The sequence below is a fragment of the Artemia sp. Qi Xiang Cuo genome, chromosome 20 (genome assembly GCF_049724085.1).
Source record: "Artemia sp. Qi Xiang Cuo chromosome 20, ASM4972408v1, whole genome shotgun sequence".
Taxonomy (NCBI): Eukaryota; Metazoa; Arthropoda; class Branchiopoda; order Anostraca; family Artemiidae; genus Artemia; species Artemia sp. Qi Xiang Cuo.
This window is the reverse complement of record NC_142813.1, coordinates 18,785,192-18,801,316: the sequence shown is the minus strand read 5'-3', so window position 1 is coordinate 18,801,316 and position 16,125 is coordinate 18,785,192. Positions and strand designations below refer to the sequence as shown.

General features: G+C 36.9%; 1 protein-coding gene across 7 annotated transcripts in view; it reads left to right on the top strand.

The window, feature by feature from the left end:
- Positions 1-15,785, top strand: part of LOC148939965 (uncharacterized) — a 125,190-nt gene extending 109,405 nt beyond the window's left edge. For all 7 annotated transcript variants that reach the window (XM_089106220.1, XM_089106216.1, XM_089106219.1 and 4 more), the window contains 2 exons: positions 3,333-3,573; positions 14,466-15,785. In XM_089106220.1, coding sequence (XP_088962346.1) covers positions 3,333-3,573; positions 14,466-15,403 — 1,179 coding nt within the window. In that variant the 3' untranslated portion in view covers positions 15,404-15,785. The remainder of the gene's footprint in view (positions 1-3,332; positions 3,574-14,465) is intronic.
- The last annotated feature ends 340 nt before the right edge of the window (positions 15,786-16,125 follow it).

The following is a 16,125-nucleotide window of genomic DNA, read 5'->3' as shown; positions in this document are numbered from 1 at the left end:
ATAGCTGGTTTTGTATTAAATTAGGAGTTACACTGAGTTGTGGTCTATCCCCCATTATATAGATTGTTTTGATGGACTTTGTCTTAAGGATTACAGGAATGGCAATGGGAGAACACGGAATCAAATGGGGAAGTAAAACTCTCCTGGACTTACATTAGTCTGATGATTTATGTATCCTAGATGAAAGCATGAGCAAAATGAAGTAGCTTTTAGAGGTTTTGTGAGTTCAGGGTGCTAGAATAGGTCTGAAAATTATTATTAAGAAGACTAAGTCGCTAAGGCTAGGAATAAATGAAGAAGAATAGGTGACAATGGGTAACAACAAGATCGAACAAGTGGACAGCTTCACTTGCCTTTATAGTATGATTAGTAAAGAGGGTGGGTCCATTGAAGATGTTGAAAGTAGAGCCAAGGCCCAGGTTGTTTTTTCACAGTTGAAAAAAGTTTAGAAGAATTTGAAGATAAGTCTGCGAGTTGAGATTGCTAGGGCACGTTCTGCGGATGAAGGATGACAGATTGCCAAAGATGGTTTTCTTCGGCCAACCGTCTAAACGAAAAGGAGGTCGTCCTCGATCGGGATGGGAGGAAGTCGCAAGGAATGATTCTAAGGGAAATGGAAACTTCCTGGAAGGGTGTGAAGAAGGAGGCTTTGAATAGATAGGGATGGGGGAGGAGTGTCAGTAGTTGTTTTGGCTTCAGGCAGCTTGGTGCTGCGGTGAGCTGTTAGTAGTAGTAGTAGTAAAGCTGGTCCTTAGATTGAACTTGACTGCGGTGTTTCAGACGTCACAAATATCCTATTAAAAGGGATGATATTGCACTTGAGCTAAATTTTAACTTATATTATATCTATAAAATTAATGGGTGTTTGATTGCTGTATTTTAATTTATGGCTTCTAGTTTTGAGGTGGATGTTCGTTTTTATTGATGAACAAGCGTCCATCCCTTTTGGAGAGGGAGAATTTGAAGGATTTTCCTGGGGGTTTTGTTAGGGGGGGGGATGACGAACATATATAAACATTGTATTTTTAGCAACTTCAATAAAGGAAATGACCTTTCAGGCGTACAAGTAGTAACTGGGGTTGTTGCTAAAATACAAAATAATGCATTTACCACAGCCAAGAGATCAGCATTGAAACTCTGCCAAGTCTCAATGGCGTTTTATTGTTGTTGTTGTTATTTCATTTAGAAAATGTCGCCACAGAATGATCTAACCATAAAATTTTTCTACCTTAATAATTCTAGAAGCGATTTGATTTTCACTTTCTTTTAGTCCGATTTGTAACAGACACTGGAAATGTGATAATATTTTCTGGTGCAATTCAAGCCATTAGGCAAAAGCCTTCGTCGAGTTTTCGAGGAAAGGAATAAATAGTGACCTTCTAAAGTATTCCTCAACTGAGACAGTCTCAAAATAGGGATTTCTAAATTGTCACGTAGGTCCCTAGATTTCTAAAAATTGAGTCAAAATCTGAAACCCGCCTCATTTTGGGCCTCTTCTATATTCTTTTTTACAATTATTGTAGACTTGACGGCGACGGGAGGATCAAGATTTTCTCTCTGCAACCATGAACTTAATGGCAAAGTCAGGGAAAACATATACTCGATTACAAAGAGCCTCACTAAAAAGTCGTATTTTTCAATCGCACTTTGAGGAAGCTTAGCCTTACACTGACATAAAACACATGTTCTCTGTCTAAAGGCTTGTCAATGCTCTGAACCTCTTCAATTTGTGTGGCCATACACTTACCTGCCTTCTGCATGGAGTCAGTTTGGTATTTCGCTTTTCACTATCTCGGAAAACTTCCCTCGCGTCTTTCCATTTTATAAACGGATACGTTATCCTAATAATTTTCCATGACTTGAACTTTGCATCCGAACAGTAGTGCAGAACAAGAACTTCACCATATGTAAAGTGGGTCGCAATTGAGGGATTACATGTAGCTATTGTCTGCACACGGTCATGGTAAAGCCTTTCTTTGGGAGGGGAGCTCACCTTAGCAGCGCCAGAAATACAATGAACTTAGGTTCTTGGTGGAAGTCATACAGCCCACTGAAATAACCTCGGACATAACTAAGCAAACACGACTAATTCAAGTGGGCTCAATTAAACCCCTTTCAAATAAAATTTTCAAGAAGAAAGTAGTAATGTTAGAAGATAAAGTCAAACATTTTTTAATTGAACATTATTTTTAACAGTATTGTTCATTTTTAAAGACCAAAATGATCCAAGAAAGAAGACTTTTTTGGCATGATTTATTCATGTCAGCAAATATAACTAAAACTCGTACCTGTTTCTGATGGAAAGGTAATGTGGTCTAAGTAGTCAATAACTGATCTTTTTATTTTATTAAAAATAAAATACTTTCATATGTTATTAAACATCTGTTTATTGTTTTTAAACATTTTCAGCATTTCCTTCATTTTTTTGGGGGGGGGTCACTGACAATTTATATTATATTTGGAAATGTCTGGAAAAGTTTTTCTCTTTAAAGTCAGATTGCCAAATGAGATCTATTAATAATAAAAACTGTATTTATTTGAAAAACAATTCATAAAACCCTAGGTCACCAGTCCTGATTGAATTTACAAGGTTAAAAACATTTGGACTATACATGGCAACCGGTCAAAGAAACTTATGCATTATAAATTCAGTGAATTTTATTAAATGGCAGCTAAGTTAGCAAATAAAAAAATCCACTTAACTTATAACCCATTTGTTGGTCACCCCAGCAAGGTCATTGAGCATTTCTTACCATATGAGGCAGTATTTTCTGTTGTATGTTCTGAATATTCATTCTGCTAGTATGTTTGGATTAAGCTGAAGAATAAAACCGTATAACCGCTTTTGTGGCTATGAATTTGGTTCTAAGGTTTCTGGATTATGCATTCCTGCTATATTAGCGTTAATAATTGGTATATATGCGCACTATTCAATATACTATATTCTTTTGATTTTTCTCATATCAGCAAGTCTGGAAGAGAGGGATTGTAATATAGAGAACTAATTCTCTCTTCTGAGAACCGGTCTTCTCGATGTTTCAATAGTAGGCTCTGTGACTCGATTCCGTCTTTTTTGGTACCAACTAATTCCAGCAATTAGTAAAACCAGTTAATTATGATAACACGATTAGTAGCCATCACGGAATAATCCTGGCATCAGAAAATACAAAATCGTGTCTTTTGAAAACCATGTTCCATTCGCCTTTTTTTTTTTCCTGTTTCCTTATTATATGGTCAAGAAATGAGAAAACTAGATTTTTATATATGTACTTTTACCTTTGGAAAGCTGTTGCAAGAAATATGATTACGGTCAACAAAATTATGTGTTTTAGGTACAAATAGCAGCTATTCTGACACTACCAATATGTAGCTCAATGACAGAGCTTTACATGGAAAGAGCTGATCAGAGTGTAATAACGCAGGGGCTTTTGTGCCACATTGTCAAATATTTGCGGAAACTTCGAGCATTGGCCCTGCCGAAACAATGTGATGATAGTGTCATTGCTGTAGTCGGACAGAATTGTCAACATCTAGAAAGCATTGTTCTAAATGATACGGCTGTCACTAATACAGGTATTCGGGATATATTTACTTTTCTTTTCATGCTTATTGGGGCTTGATTATAGGTATTTTTCCACGACCCAACAGAGAACCTACGGTAAAACTTACCATGGTCCTACACTCGACAGTAGACTGCAAGACTATGTCGTCGGGAGAATTAGGATTTCAAGATAGATATATATAATGAATGAATTTATGAATTCATTCATTAAATGAATGAATTTATTGAGAACTTGTCGAATTAACAAACATAATGACGGAGCAAAGAAAAAAACAAAAAGAAATACTGAAGAAAATCATAAAACAAAACACGACAAAATAAAAGAGTCGACAGATAAACCAAATATTAGATACAAGTAAACAAAGCAACTGATCATACAAATAACCTGATTACTGTAGAAGTATATTGTGCCACTGGTCATTACGAACCTTCGAATTCTTATTTTGAATTTGCTTTTCAACTGCTATATATGGTTCTGTGATATTATAATGTTTAATCAGTTCTAAACTTTTTGGGGGAAGTTGAAGTAGGTATTTGGCAAATTTGAGGTGATGTAACCTTTTTTTATGTTTGAGTAAAAATTTTAGAGACCGGCCATCCTGTTCTTTCATACACCCTTCCTGTTTACCTTCCCCGGATTTCTTGAGGCACCCATTTGGAGCTGGATCGACCCTGGCTAAGCTTATAGAGTCACACCACTGACCCTCTTTTCAAACCAAAAAATAGAGTGACACCAGGACTTGAACCTCCATTTTGCAGATTTGACCTAATTTTTTTTATGATTGAGTAAAAAAAATTTCAAATGAGTGCACAGTAAAGAATGTGGGGCATTGCAATTGTATTGTATAGAATTCAGAGTATTGCTCTATTAAGGCGAGTTTAGCTTTAATAATTGAAGCATATCAGATGCAAATACGACGCTGAATATGGGATACTAGCAGCTAACGTGTGTGTTTAAGAGATGAACCAATAGGGAGTCCCAAGTATGTCAGGTTAGGTAATAAATTAGACTTTTTGTGATATTAATTAACATTAAATGAGTTACTGTTGTTAATTTTCGAGTTGATTTCAGATCTGTTTACTGAAGTGTTTTTCCATCATACATGGTTTTTGTGTTGTTGGTTTAAAATTTTGTTTTCTCTAAATTGGGATGTTTTGTAGATTTAGAGCCTAATTTTTTGGAAGTTTTCCCAAATGTAGTTAGAGTAGATTAGAGTAGTTCTTCTTTTTGAAACACAATTTTTTTTGGGAAAAGTTATAAACGAAAAGTACTCCATAAGAATAAACTCAAGGTTAAGAATAACCTGAGTTTGCTCTCTCCAGTGTGTTTTCACAGTGATAAATTCATCCTTGCTGTTCGGTTTGGTAATACTGTGCTAAATGTGTATCTCCCATGTAACAAAAAAAACTATTTCTGCTTTAAACGCGTATATGAAAGCCTTGGCAAATCTTAACGCTATTCTTGCGTCTGTTGTATCGACTGGTTATGATTTCATAGTGGTTGGTGACTTCAACACAGATATTACAAGTCAGTCAGTTCGATCCGATTTAGTCCTTGAGTCTTTTTCTGCTTACAAAATAGACGAGAAAAGTGTTGATTATTCACATATTCACCAATCTGGAAGTTTGTCTAATATTGACCATGTAGTTTCCTCGCCAAATATTAATGTATCAACTGTTCTTGTTCATGAAGACTATCGTGATATTGACCACCTCCCAATTTTGTTCTCTGCTTCAGTAGTCGCTTCCTGTTCTACTAGACCATTTACACAAAGTTCTAAGTGGTTTTACAGGAATAACTGGAGTAGAGCTAATTTTGCACTTTATATTACTACGTTGTCCGCGTTATTGGGTTCTATAAAAGTTGCTTACCATTTGCTTCAAGTTACTGACCGTTTCTCAAATGATTAGCAGTCTCTAAATGAATATTATGATAAAATGATTTGGTGCTTAAAACAAGCAAAGGCGACTGCTGTTCCTCTAAAAAGATTAAAGTTAAAACTGGAAAACCAGAATGGGTTTTGGACCCAGAATTAAAAGTTGTAAAGAATAAAGCTAAGTTTTGGCTACGAATATAGGTGTCTTGCGGTCGGCCAAATCGAGGAGTTGTCTTCGATCTGAAGCAAAGTACCAAGCGTGCTTATAAAAAACGTTTAAGGCAGTCTAGGGTATCTGGTTTTGATTTTCCTGCGTCGAGAAAGGAGTGGTCTCATGTTCTGAATTCGAATAAGCTTAGTAGTGATTTTTCTGAAAGTCCTATAGCAGTTCATACTTGGGTGTCGTATTATAATGATATTATTTGAAAAAAACTATGTTTTCTAAAGAGTTAAAGAGGCTGAGTCACAAGTTCGAACCTTAAAACGTACAGGGATTAGAAGGTACAGTTGGGGTGCTGCCGCTCTCCAAACCCCCCGCTTTCGCAGCCTTTAAATAAAAAAAAATTTTTAAACTGAAAGTAAGGAGCGACATTAAAACTTAAAACGAACAGAAATTATTCCGTATATGAAAGGGGCTGTGCCCTCCTCAACGCCTCGCTCTTTACGCTAAAGTTTTTATTGTTTAAAAAAAAGAGTTGTAAGAAAGTCAAACTTTAGCGTAAAGAGCGAGGCGTTGAGGAGGGCACAGCCCCTTTCATATACGGAATAATTTCTGTTCGTTTTAAGTTTTAGTGTCGCTCCTTACTTTCAGTTAAAAAAAAAATTTTTGTATTTAAAGGCTGCGAAAGCGGGGGTTTGGGGGGCGGCAGCCCCCCAACTGTACCTTCTAATCCCTGTACGTTTTAAGGTTCGAACTTGTGACTCAGCCTCTTTAACTCTTTAGAAAACGTAGTTTTTGTCAAATAATTTCTGCACGTTTTTGTACATTTTATTACTTATTATTGCTTGACTAACTGTTAGATGATTGTGTATTATTCTTTTCTTTCTCGACAGGGTGTTTTAAGTTTAAAAAAGAAACTGAGTTTCTTTTTTAAACTTTAAATTCAGTATATAAAAAATTCCTTCTGACGGGGAATCGAACCCAGGTCTTCCGCCTGACAGTCAGGAGTATCGACCGCTGTACTAAAGAGACACAATTGTAATTGTTTTTTAGTAAGTGGAATCTATTTTTGACGCAAGCAAATCCCCACAAAACTTGATATTTGGTTTTTGGAAAACAGGAGTGATTTTGGAAGGAGTGATCAAATTGAGCTGAAATTTCGAGGATAAGCTCCCAGGCCCCAGGAAAGCTTATCCTCTAAATTTCAGCCCGATCAGACAACGTTAAAGGGGGGCTGTGGTGGGAAAAATTAACATGGGCTCTTATAGGAAAACGAGGTTTTTCGTAAATGTAAATTCGGGGGATAATTTTTTCGGTCTGAAAATATCAAAAGGCCCTAACAGGTTGAATTCTGCTTCAAATGAGTCCTCAGTCACCCGGATCAATTGCCAGCTGTGGCCTGTAGGCATGGCTAAGAAAAAAAAAAAAATTTGAACTTTAAGTGGCTATATTTGGTTTTTGGAAAACAGGGAAGGAGTGATCGGATTGAGCTGAAATTTCGAGGATAAGCTCCCGGACCCTAGGAAAGCTTAACTTCTAAATTTCAGCCCAATCGGACAACGTTAAAGGGGGGCTGTGATCAGAGGGTCGAAACTTCCGGCCAACTTTTACCCATAAAGATAAAGTCGGAGGGGGTGAAATTTTGCAAGTTTCTTAGTTTGAGCTTGGGCTACAAAATGCGATTACCGCTGTCTCTCTGCGACCGCTAGGACCGGAAATCGCTTAACATTGTGGTGGGTCGCCTCTTTATAGAGGCACAAGTGTGCCTCCTTGATTATCAGCAAGGTGAACCGGGAAGTTGAAAAGCTTTTTAGTAACCTTCTTGAGTCGTGTTTGCCTAATCGTATTTCTCAGAGTAATGTATTACCAGTTTATATTGTTGACATTGGTCAAGCTGTTAAGAACATGCAACCTAGTTCAATTGGTCAAGACAGAATTTCGTCTAATCATCCAAAAGTAGTTTGCCCAAGTTCGATCGATCAACTTTAGCTACTGTTTCAGATGTGTTTATCTACTTCTATGGTTCCCGACCGTTTTCTCTGTGGCACAGTCACCTCGGTTTTGAAGCGTGGAAAAACTTCGTCAGAGTGTAGTTCTTATCGACCAATTACTGTTTCGTGCGCTCTTAGCAAAATTTTTGAATATATTCTTCTCCCTTTCATTTCAGAAAATGTTAATTTTGGTGAAAACCAATTTGGCTTTCAAAAAAGGCTAGGATGTCAGCACGCTATCGTGCTCTAGCTTCCCTCATGTTGCAATCTGTTAATGATTAATCTCCTCTTCATATCGGTGCTCTTAATCTTTCGAAAGCTTTCGATAGTATAGTCAACTCATATGCACTCTATTTCCTTTTTTCCAACAATATTCTTTCTATTGTTGCTTTGTTACGGTACTGGTATTCTAACTCTTTTATTCGGGTAAAATGCAATGGAGTAGTTTCTGATTCAAAGGTGTTTCTTCGGCGTGGGGTCTGTCAAGGTGGTGTGCTTTCTCCAACTATTTTTAAGTTATGTATTGCTCCTTTCCTTTCATCCTTGCCTTCGACTTTCATTTCTGATGAAATTGATGTCTCGTATCTTGCTTATGCGGACGATGTTCTCCTTGTCAGTCGTTCTAGAGCTGGACTCTCACATTCTGTCAGCTGGATCTCAGACCAGTTCAGACGGATTGGGCTTATGTTGAACGTTGATAAGTGCGATTATATTTCATTTAATTCGAGTGCGAGTCTCCTACTTAACTGTGGTTTTTTCTCTGTTCTCTGTGTCTCTTATTTTTGGTGGCTTGGTCTTAACATTACTAATAATCTCAAAACACTTCGGGCTCTGACAGTTTCTAATGCAAAAAAAAAATCAGATAGTATATTCAAAAATTGTTGCAAATGGCGGGTGGTATAATAGAACAGCACTTTGGGCATTGTATTCTTAATTTTACAATCCTTCTGTTCTTTCTTTATCTGGTTTTATTTAAATTCTGAAGCCTACAGATCTGAATCCTATCCGGACTGATTATTTTAAATCTTCTTGGTACCTTTAGTGCCTCCCTCTGTGGATCCGGAACCGGCATCTAATATTACGTTTCGGCCTCCCTGATTTACGGGAAAGTGACTGTGTTTGCGGAAAGCTGTTGTTATCTACTTGTGTTACTACACACAATAATTTACATTGTTCTTTTTAAATATTTTTTAATTGAGGGAGTTTGCTCTTTTTTTTTTTTTTTTTTTTTTTTTTTTTTTTTTTTTTCTTGATGTACTCCGCTTCTTTTTTATAGTGGGTAATAAATAAATTATTATTATTATTATAAAATCTGTCCGTGATCTGATAACCCTAATCGCAATTTTGAATTCAGTATAAAAGTACCATAGCACAACTTCCTTGAACTAACTTTTAAACTTTTGAAGTAAATAGACTTTAAATGGTTATTGCATTAAGATATGGGAGAGAGAAAAGTTCGAGTTGAAGAATTGTGTCAGGAGACGAAACTACGTAGGAATTAGTTGTTAATTCGGCAAATTCTCTGTTGACGTGAATTTTTTCACCAAATTTGGTGTAAAAAGAAACTAAAGTGTGCACTATAATAGGGGAGTCATCAATACGACACATAGAACAGCATTTATCAGTCTTTTTAGTGTCTCTTTATAATAGATTGAATAAAACAACAGTTTTTAAGTGGAAATAAAGCTTAACTTAAAGCTTAACTAGTGCTTAACTGAATAGAATAAATTCTATATATGGGGAGGGCTGCCCCTCCTCCTTTAACTTCTCGCTCTCCACGCTAAAATTTAACTTTCTACTCACAACTCTTCAAGATAGACTAAACAAAGGTAATGGAAGTAGGGTATTTTTTTTTTCATAATGCCTCAACAATATAAGAACTTTTCGATGCGCATTTCCTTTAGATAATACATTTTTTTTGTTCAAATGTTTTAAAAGGTCGTCGGTAAACAAAACACTTTCAGTGACCCACTAACTAATTTCTTTGCATTCATGAATACCATTTATGTCGCCGTCTATTTTGTTTTGAACAAGAATCAGTGATATAACTCTCTAAGCTTAGTCAGAGTTGACGCAGCTCCAAATGCTCCTGGAGAATCCCAGGGAAGGTAAACAGGAAGGGCAGGTGAAAACACAAGATGGCTGCCCCCCCCCACATTGCAACTCCTGGCCGAAGGGTCAAGCAACGGAGATCAGCGCCGTCGGTAGGAGCTGTAAAGTCCTGTGCCGTACCCTCTCCGTATCAAGGGCCGTATATTATAATTATTATTATAATAATAATAATTATAAATTCTTATTGTCCTTCTTAACGTAAAAAAGCACACAGCTGACGGAGTAAGAATCAACACTTAACCATTGACAAGCCTATAGAAATAAGTTCAGGAAAGTAGAATCAAACCTTAGCCACTTTTGAAACGGCTCAGTTCTTATTTGGATAGTATGTTAGTGACTATTAACTCCATATCTGGTCGATACAGTGGTGTTGCTAGTCCAAAGAAGTATTTCACATATTTCCGTAGTAGGTATTTCAAATATTTGTAAAAACACTTTCTATTATCAGCAATAATATTATATCGAGTGAAAAGCTGCCAAAAAGGCGAAAGAGTCAGCAAATGTGGGACTACAAAAGCATTGTAAAGAAATCATAGGATACGGCGACTAAATTTAAATTTCAATTCAACTAAAAGGCCATAAGCTTTCCTACTCTTTTTTACAAAAAAAATCTTTCAACAGAGTTCGTGTTGCACTAAAATTTTTCTCAATTGGTACTCCAATGTAAGTAAAGTGATCTTGTTCATGAATGACCACCAAGATACAAATAAACTGGCTCTTGGATACAACGGTTTTAAACCAGAAATTCAATTTCACTCTCGGTGAACTTTAGTCCGATATGATCATTCTCTTCTGCCAATATATGGAAATTCTCTTCTAGTCCAGTGTTCGTTTGACTAACGTCCAGAATATCATCAGCGTAATTTCCTAACGAGACATCAACCCCTCTAAATACACAAGTCATAACAACTTCATGTTGAGGTTCAGCAATGCTTTTATTGAACAAGGGTGGAGAAGTCAGATCTCCCTGTTCAATAAATTTCTTAATCAGTATTTGCAGAGTAAGTTCAATAACACCAGGCGATACAGTCATCTTAACTTTACTATTCAGCTTCCTATACATGTCACAAAAAGGCTTTACAAATGAGGAATTCACAAAACGTTTGTAATCAGTCAGTAGAATATGAGCATGGATACCAGAGTCAAATGCTCTTGAGGCATCAAGACCGGCAAAGTAGTTCCGACGTCTCTCACGGCCCAAACATCTCACGGCACACGGCCTCTACTCCTGGCCCATAGTCGATCTGACTTTTCTTACTAATTGACGTAAGTGTTTATCCCCCCCGCCCAAGCACCAAAGAAGTGACGACAGCTGTGAAAAAGTTGAAAATGGACGTGCATCTAGAGTCTATGGAATCACGGCAGAGATGCTGAAAACTTCCCTTCAAGTCTGCATAAATCTTTGGACTGCTGTCTTAGCGGTCGTCTGGAATAAAGAAATACCCCAAAAGATTGGACCAGGGGCATACTGTTCAAACTTTCCAAGAAGGCCGATGTGCTAGCCTGTGACAACTGGAAGACATCAACTTGACCTTGTAGATCTTAATCTTATCTCATTTTCATTTTTAGTCTAATGGTTGTAGAGTCCAGGAATTGGGACAAAAAGAAAAACATACATGCTTCATTAATTTTGAAAAGGCATTCCATTCTGTTGATCGAAAGATTTTAAGGAAGATTTTGAATTATTACGGGTTACCGTGTATAAATAGTCTCTGTGGTGGAGTTATATGTGTCAGAGTGTCACCAATGCCACTACTGGGCCCTGATAGAGTATTGTAACGTGATCGAGCAGTACTAAGCTTTCTACAAGTTCTTCCCGCACTGATATTACAACCAGTGTAGATACGACAAGTGTACTACCTGTTGGGGGATTAAGTGCCACGCGGTTTTGCCCAAGTGCCACAACCTGTGTCACCACTAATACCTTTATAAATATCTCCTTGGGGGGGGGGACGGTTCCTCCGGTCGATACTACAATGACAATAATTCTCAATGATCTCTTTTTAGCCCTGCCAGGTGTCGAGGAAACATAATCTGACACAATTGTAGAAAATAATTCACTTTTATTCCCAGTCTTCAATCCAACACTTTAAATATATATATATATATATATATATATATATATATATATATCCAACTAACTATATATATATATATATATATATATATATATATATATATATATATATATATATATATATATATATATATATATATATATATATATATATATATATATATATATATATATATATGCACTGATGTGGCCCAGTGTGGACGCCGCCAATTAAATGTATTAAACCCCAAAATTGAATTTGCTGTGTCCATAAATTATGAATCAATGGTTCTTGATTTGGCAAGCCCGTGTGATGACTCATATAGAGCTGTAGTCCGAAGCCGACTTATTTTTCCTTGCGAAATTGTTGGCTTGACAATGAGAATTTAGCCCGTAAATTAAAATTATGCTGTAGGTAAATCTAAGGAAAAAAGAAAAAGGGACATTTATCTGATAAAAAGGGACATGGGTCCCGACACTTCATAAACTAGTCGAAATGAAAATTGTACTCTATGAAGATGTTGAATGTTGTGCGTCCTCAGAAAATGGGGATACGCCTTTCTTCAAGATAATGTCTGATGCCAAACAGGGATGTCTCCTATCCCCCATTCCTGTTTGTTGCTGTTATGGACTACGTTTAAAGCAGGTTTCAGACTGGTGTGAAGTTTTGCTGCTGACAGATCTCTGACCTGGACTTTACTGATGACGTTGTTCTTCTCGAAGAAGAGAAAAAGTGACTGCAGCTGCTACTCAACGCCATGGATGAAAAGGCCAAAAAAAGCGGGGCTAACAGTGAATGTCAGTAATACAAAGATTATAGCTACATCTGACTCTGCTAACACTGAAAACCAAAGATAATTCAATTGAACAGGTCAATGAATTTTAGTAACTGGGGAGTTAGATTGATTATAATGATGAAATAACCAACGAAATTAGACAAGCTACATCGGTTTTTAATAAGTTGAAACTAATCTGACGCAGTTGGAAATAATCTATGGGCTTGAAGCTCTGCTTCATGAACAGCAATGTGATATGCGTTCCCCTCTATGCAAGCGAATGCTGGAAACTAAATGTCCAACTAGAGAAATGCGTCCTAACCTTTGAAAACATGTGCATTAGAAGAATAAATCGTGGCAGGAAAAGGTCACGAATATAGTAGTTTACCAAAAAACCGGTCAACCATCAGTTTGAAACGCTGGAGATAGATATACCTTGACTACGTCCTTCGTATGCCAAAGGATCTACTCCCATGGATATTTTATGAGTGGTACCTTGAAGGAAGGGTCAAATGAGGTCTTCCAAGACATTTTTTGTGATGGCGGTATGAACAGGATCTGAGTAAAGAGGGAATGTCTCTTCAACCACAGTGGGAGGATGTCAAGGCTGCAGCTTATCTTTCTTATGACTGACAAGGTTTTGTAGACGCCCTATGCGCTATTCCTGGCTCTGGGGGGTCTAAGGTAAACGATCTATTGTTACTGGCCACCGACACTGTAATCGCTAATAACATTTGACATTTGCAACCCTTATGTTCGCAAGACCCCTTCACCTTCGCATTTTGCAGTTGATTCTAACACGTCTATATATTTCTTTGTGGAAATGTGTCGGTGTTGAATTATTTTCTTCGTGTTTTGGAGTTCGTGGAACAACTGAAATGGAGCTAAATCATCGCAATATTTTACTTTTATTGTTACTTACTAGTAGTGGTAGTTGTACGCACATAGTGCCTTTTAGCTAGTTTAACATGCCTGGAAAGTTTCAACTTAATATCTTAAGCCGCTCTTGAAATATTGCTGATGCGCTCCTTCGACAATATCCATGCACATAGTGTGTTTTGATTTAGATTATAAAATCCCTTCAGTATTCCCTAAAGGCTTCACCTTAATATCCTTATCCTTTTTGGGGACCCATGTTCAAACATACCCCATTTTCCCAATAACACATCCTATGCGTAAACAATGAGGAAACTGAATAATGTACAGCCCTTGCCCCAGGTACTATTGGGGATCACATCCTCCCCAGAGGTATAGCTATTTGAATTTTCTTCTATACTGAACAATATGACTGTTTTATAATTCTGACAAAATGCCTTTCGCGGGAGAGCAGAAAAAAGGACCTGGGAGGTTGGCTGTGCCCTCCAATCGCTTTTGACTCATAAAAAGGGCCCTAAAACTTCCGATTTCCAATCGAATGACTTCCTTCTGAATTTTCTATAACAACTCCTTCCGTACGAAGTGGCTTCGTGAAAAAAATTACATAAATCCCACTTAGTTCTTTCCTTTGAACGTCGAAAAGGAGAGTTTTCAGTGGGATCCTGGAAATTATCGCTCGTTGAACAGGCTGCTGAGTTTTTCTATATGCATTAACTTACATTCAAAGAGCAGCTGCCTATCTTCGCTGGTTTAAATCTGTTGTTTTTTTTTCGGGTTAGTAAAATTCTAAGTAAAAAATCTGCTCAATTTATCTAATATGAAAGTTCTAAGTGTGGAGATTGTATCTGTTACCTACGAGCTCGTATTGATCTTGTTTGTGTAAGATATTTAAAAAAGTATTTTTTCATCTGGGAAGATGTCAGATTCTTCCTGAAATTTGTATTTGGGCAAGCCGAAACTGTAGGTAAATAGTTCTTGGCTCTATCTTACAGATGTGATCAGTTGTTGTTAATGGTCTTTCAGAAATGGATAATAGAATGTCTTTCTTCCTCTAGGGATTGCGTGGTTACTATGCTGCCGGCGCCTAACTACAATAATAATGATCAGAACCGACGTTTCGCCTGCTGGTGCCGCCCTCCTGCTCCATGGCCTACCCTACCTTTCCGTCCTCCTGTATGACAGCATGGCTGAAACACTGTGGTATTGCAGCATACACGCAGCTATCTTACCAAAATTTGGAGTACGGACTGTGACCTTTAGTTTAACTGACCTCATCACTCCTGCCCACTTTGATCTGTTATCACTCGTATTTCCTGATATTGAATGGCTGCAATTGAACTCGGGATTTCAGTATACTCTACAAGGCTTAGGCTACTTGCCGAAGTTGACTTTGTTGAGTATCAATTTTCGGGGGTGTGCTTTAGATGCATACTTTGAAGAGGTTTTAAAGCGGAATGGTAGCACCATTAAATGTATACAATTGCTTGAAGTTAATATCGATGTTGCCAAGTTTGAAAAAATTTTAGTTCTTTGCCCAAATTTAGAGACTATTGTATTATTCGAGTGCAAATTTAGAAATGGACATTGTAGCATAGGTGGAAAGGCCAGGTATCCCAACGTAAAGAATGTTCAAATCATTCGTACAACGGTACCATTGCAAATCGTGGAGCATTTGTTACATATACTACCGAACTTAAATCGTTTTGAAACTGATAATTTAGAGCTTGAATATAGTAAAGTTAGCAAATGGTTAAAGGAAACCTGCAGCTTGAAAATGGTGAGATGTATTAAATGGCTTGGAGTAGAACCAGCGTTGTCAATTAGGAAAGAGTTTGCTAATATTGACTTGCAATTGGATTTTTCTATATTCAAGAATTGTGATATTCGAATAGTGAATAGTCCGCAAGTATTAATGGCTGAATATGGAGATCTTGCGCCGTTACTTGATTTGACAAAGTACGCGAAATTAGATGTGAATCATCAACTGTCATGATATTACTTAATGATATTTATTGAATTGTTGTCTTGTGTTAAGCTTAAAGACTCTTTCAAAATATTTGGGTTTTTTAAAAGAAGATCCTAATCTCAGATCGTTCAGACTAACAATATTTTTCGTAGTTTAATCCCAAATAGCTTTGGAGTGTCTTTTGACATTGGGATGGGGGGAGGGACTTTAAAGTTTATAAGAAGATACAAGTCAAAATACTTGTTTGATATGGTCCTTAGTAGGATTTATGAACCAGTGTTGTCGTTTATCAGTTTATTTTAGCCAGCGTCTTTGTTCTAATTTTTTTCGGATTTCTTGTGTGTTACAATTTTGTCATTTTTACCTTTTTATATGAATATAACACGCGTTAACTATATTGGTGTTGATATTTATTTATTTTCTATGGGGATGCCAGGAACTTTAGCATGTGGAGGCTTTTTGCCCTCCTAATTTTTGTGATTTATAGATGCCTCCCGTATTCTCTTGTAAATGCCGGTGAACACCTCGCTGCCTTTCTATCATACAAAACGGAGAAAATAATAATAATAATTTTATCAACCTATTCAAAAAAAGTACATACAGAATGCATGAATGGAGCAAAAGAGAAATAATAAGAAAAAGAAGAATGAGGACAGTTGTGAAGACAGTGAGTTTGGCCGTTTATTTGATTTTTATTTTATTTTCTTTTTAGTTTGTTTTCTTTTATTTACTTTGTATAGTATTTTGCT